Source organism: Haliaeetus leucocephalus, unplaced genomic scaffold (genome assembly GCF_000737465.1).
Source record: "Haliaeetus leucocephalus isolate CR32 unplaced genomic scaffold, Haliaeetus_leucocephalus-4.0 Scaffold339, whole genome shotgun sequence".
Lineage (NCBI taxonomy): Eukaryota > Metazoa > Chordata > Aves > Accipitriformes > Accipitridae > Haliaeetus > Haliaeetus leucocephalus.
In genome coordinates, this window is record NW_010972775.1 from 21,003,153 (window position 1) to 21,008,135 (window position 4,983).

The window sequence follows — 4,983 nt, forward strand, 5'->3', positions numbered from 1 at the left end:
TTTAGTGGGCATGGAAGATGGTTGGACTCAATGATCTTGAAGGTCTTTTCCAAACTAAATGATTCTATGATTCTACTTACATAAGTCACTGTACTAGAGAGAAATGTTACTGTATGTGCATTTGTTTGGTAGGTCAAGGAATCATTTATTGGCACTCACACACTTAAAATAGCTCCAGGAGCCATTCCTGAATACAAAGGAATATTATTCTTGAACACTGTGCAAAGAGTTAGTGGTTCAGATCTTGGAGCATCATTCTCGGAGATCGAAAGGAAAAACAGCCTGAAGAGCCCTTTCTTTCATCTCTTCTATTATAAAGGGATATTCACCTCACAAGACAGTCCTGACACCAAGTGGAGCCACAGATTCTTTGTCATGTAGACAGCCGTCTGTTCGAGCCTCCATACTGCTCTTCTTTGTCTGGAGTTTCCCCTGGAGTTCAGAGACTTCCACCGTGCTGAGATGGGGTAAATTCTGCCTGTTGGAAACATCTGAGCAAACCCAGCAGCACCTACTGCATTCACCAGCTACTGAGGGAGCTATAGCTGCTTGGCTCTGCCCTGGTCTCAACATTCCTTGCTCAGCATCAAACTCACCAAGTCCCCTCCGTGCTCCTCCCCACATTGTGCTGACTGTTCACCAGGGAACCCAGAAGACACCAACAGTGACCTGGAGTCAGCTGAGCTGATGTGCACAGCCAAATCCAGTGCATAAGACCTAGAGCACATTCCCAGCGCTACCATCCTCTCTGCTCAGGGCTATGACCTCCTCCCTGCAGCTCCCCAGTTTAACTTGCTCTCAGTTCCTTACAGAAGAGCTTTTCCAAGTCCTTACAAGACCAGACCACCCTGTCACAGCAGGACAGGCTGGAAAGTATTTGATCAGCTCCTCATTTGCATTGCACCCAGCTCTTCAGGCCCAGCACCAAGAACTGGGACGTCAGGAGGGAAACTTTCAGATTAGCAAAAAGATTTCAGAAAAGGTTACCCTGCTCTGCCTGCCCATTTCAGTTCAAACTCCCTCTTTTGCAGTTCTGACATTGCCAACACCATTCAAATGTGCCATTAGAAAGTCAAGGACAAGAACAGCCCAGTAACCTGCATCAGAGAGAAGAGGGGAGGAGAGGCAGCCATGGGGCCAGGAGCTCTGGGTCCTGCCTAGCCATGGGGACCTGGCAAGATTTGTCAGACACAGAAAGAGATGATGGTAGAAGGCTTCCTGGGAGCACAAGTCCAATGCCACAGTCTAGTTTGGTCTCTGTGGGAGGAGAGGATCTCATTGTAGGCATTTCAGACCATGCTGATGCACAAAGATTTCCTCATCCGGAAGCCCCGAGCACACTGCTGTCCTGCTGCATAATGCAGCTGAAAAGCAGGGTGCTGGACACATCCTTCTGTGCTAGGACATGCTCACTGGCACCAAAGCATTGTAAAACTGTTTTGGCTTACCTGTTTTCCTCCCACACCTAAAATCAGCAGCACTGTGCTTTAAGAGAGCATGTTTGGGAACTGAAATTCAGTGCATCTGTCCCCACCAGGACCCTGGTACCTCCCTCGGCTCCACCAGGCACAAAGAGAGCCTCAACACTCCTGCTCACTAAAGTCACCAGCCTGGGCTCTCATCAGATAAGTCGCTTTCCCAAAGATTAAGCTCCTGCTCTTCCGCTACTCACCATGCTAAAGGCAGAGCTAAGCTTTCACAAACAAAAGCCATCAGAAGGGGAGACATCCAACATCCTGTCCGTCATGGCCTCACAGCACAGAAGATGAAAGATCCCAAGGCCTCCCTTGGTGCATCAGTTCCCAGCTATGTCCACAGTCTTTGTCATTTTCATAAGGCTGTATTCAGACACAGTAAAGCTGTCAGTGTCACCAGACGTTCCAAACAGGGAGTGTACTAGGTGCTCCTAGAAGCCTGTTAAGATCTAAGCAAGCCACTGAGAGCAGGGCCAAAGGGAAATTTGGACCACCCAAGTATAGCCTCGCTTGTTTCCAGCGCTTTTTGCCCCTCAGGTGACCACCCACTTCCACCTGACTGTCTCTTGGCAATTAACTCAGTGTATCCACACTCTTCACTCAGGGCAGATCCTGATCTGGACAGAATTGCAGGCCACCCACTGCCATCTCTGAGGTGTGGATGGGATAAAGAGCTCAGCACAGCCAAGCTGGGAGCACATAGCACACCAATGCAAGTGTCCCTGTCCCAAACACAGCCAGTCCTTCCAGCTGTCCCCACGCAAGTAATGCAGGTGCATTCCTGCACACAGCATCCAGAGGTGACTCATGCAGAGGAAAAGCAATGGGTGCTTCTGCCCAACCACTTCCTAATCACCCAGCCCCTTAGCTTCAGTCAGCGCTCACAGATTCAGGGCAGTGCTCCTTATCTATGTCACTGGGGCAACAAGCCCATAATAGTCTTGGCCAGGAGAGCCAGAGCTGTCATAGCCAGACCCCCACAGCCACCTCCCTAGGCAGAGGGTGCTGCACTTAGGGCTCTGAAGTGTCAAGTTCCCTGCAAAAACAAGCACTGTCTTTTGGAGAGTGAGGAGGGTCCTGTTTTTAATTCATGGCTGATGGCACTTACCTGGGAGAGTTACACAAGATGTTAACAGTGGGATAACAGAAAGACACCACTGCTTATTTGTGAACTATCCCAAATCCCACCTACACATCATTAATAGAATTTCGCTTCATAGACACTTCTTCTCAAACTCTCTGGGAGGCAGATGGTCTGTATAAACACCAGGAAGGGGAAAAAAAAGAAAATCAACAAAACAAAAAACCCCAACACTTACTTGAAAATCTGACTGCAGCCGTTTGACTGGTGACAGCCCCTAAGGAGCTGTGAGACACGCAGGAGTAATTACCCTCAGCACCAGCCCTCTCAGGATATTTACTGTCCTTTGCCACAGCCTGGGATGAGATGAAGAGTGATCCATTTGGAAGCACATGGAGATGTTCCTGCTCCACTAATGGAAACCCATTCTTCTTCCACGTGATATTGATCACCTGCTCAACAGGGGCCAGGTTACAGTCCAAAACCACGACTTGGTTTGGCTCCAGTATCACCTTTGCAGGACCAGCACTACAGCTCAGCTCCAGAGAATCCCCTTCCAACAGCCTCCCTGTAAAGAAAAGACAGCATTGCAGCGGGGGTTGATTTCCTCGGTTTAATCACATCCCAGCTTTACACAGCGAAGGAAGCACAGTTCTCCATGAGTGTGGTGAAATTGACTGAAACAGGTGAAATTCAGCCCTGTTAGGTGACCAGCACCTCCTACAACACTTGTGCACTGCATTCTCCATCACACATCCCTAGGGCTGCACAACCTCCACCATTTCTGCCACCCTGCACTGTACCCAGCAGCCACCCCTTCTGTCCACACTTACTTTTTCCATGCTGGATTCAAGCAAAGAAGAACAACTGGAAGAAGGTGAAGTGACAACAAGCACAGAAGATGCAGCAAGGGCCCCAACCTGCCATGGCTGCCCATGACAAGCGAGGGGTCCCCCTCACCTGCCTGCATACCAGAGCCTGCTCCAAGGCTGATCAACCTCCACAAGACAACTAAGTGCAAGCAAAGGTATTCAAGCCCAGCTTGGCATCCCAATGCCAATGATCACAACTTGGTTGGAGTAGTTCCCCCTCAGGGCAAACTGGCAGTAAGAGCTCAAGCCCAGCTGGGAATCCTGAAAGACAGCATCTCCCACTGATGTTCGTGTACTGGGAAACTCATTTCAAAGGAAAGACAACAAAAGAACGGCTAAAAATGCCACCTGCTGTCTCTGAGTGTTTTATCCCATATAGGTGAATCCAGAATGGGAATGGATGGATGGCTTTTCCCCACTAGAAAAGGATATTCCAGCTGCAGGTGGCCAGTACCCAGAACATGCCCTTAGGCAATCTGTCTGCTGCAGCCGGACACCAGAGCAGTGACCAGCAGCAAGCTAAGCTGAAGAGGTCTTGGTCTGGCTGATTTCCAACCCATGTACTTGTAGGAGAGCTCCACCTCTGAAAAAAGGCTCAGCATTTCCTAAAAGAATATTGCCATTAATAAAATGCATTTGCTGTTAGAGTTCTCCAGAGACACTAAGTCAATGTTAGCTGGCAGCACTGCTTCCACACACCAGCAATTTCAATCTCTGCTGTGCTCAAACCACCACCATCCACTCTTTTTATGGCTCCACTCCAAATTATTTTGTCACTGCTCCAATCAGAAATGTTTCCTGCCTCTATAACAAGTTTATCAACACTGGATATGAACCACATGGCTCCCTGCCCGTCTCCTATCGCAGAAGGCTACAGATTAATTTTATAGGAATTCAAACACCCTATTAAACCCGCTACTACCTACTGCTGATAAAAGGGCTACATTTTAAAAGAGTGTGTGTTAAGCATGCAATTAGGGGCAATGACACGCAAAATTACACATGCAGGGAGATGGAATTATTTCAAGGCGTGTGCCGGAAACTGCAGGTGCCCCTGAAAGGAAGGGCCTAATCCTGCCCACAAGCAAGGCTGATTCAGTGCCCACCCAAGCCCGTGGGGACAGGAATTTGTCAGGTTTGCCATCATTGCTGGTTTGCAGAATGACCACCAAGAACCTGATGTTGGCCAGCTATGTCCCTTCAGTGATGAGGAGGCTACACCAGAATCTTACCCGTCTGCTGCATGTTGATTGCCATCATTACAGGACAGAACAGACCCTGCCCCAAGCACCATCATCTTCACTAGGACATCCAGGGGACAATCTCCCAGCCCCCAAAGCCAAACCCCGGCAGGATGCAGAGATGCCCATTTCACACCATGCTATGCAGCCAGCACAAAAGCCAGGCACTGTACCCCATGACAAAGGGGCAGCTACCACCAACACAGAGCTGCCTGCCAGTCCCTGGATTTAGGGTCTTCCCACACAGATGCTTCCACTGTGCTGCTAACTCACACTCTGCAGGAAGAAGGCACAGCAGGAAGCAGCAGACATCA

General features: G+C 49.3%; 1 protein-coding gene across 1 annotated transcript in view; it reads right to left on the reverse strand.

Moving 5' to 3' along the window:
• The window catches only part of IGDCC4 (immunoglobulin superfamily, DCC subclass, member 4), a 63,781-nt gene extending 59,096 nt beyond the window's left edge, over positions 1–4,685 (reverse strand). The window contains exons 1-2 of the mRNA XM_010572314.1: positions 4,661–4,685; positions 2,795–3,124 (exon numbers count right to left, since the gene is read on the reverse strand). Coding sequence (XP_010570616.1) covers positions 2,795–3,124; positions 4,661–4,685 — 355 coding nt within the window. The remainder of the gene's footprint in view (positions 1–2,794; positions 3,125–4,660) is intronic.
• Between the last annotated feature and the right edge of the window lie 298 nt (positions 4,686–4,983).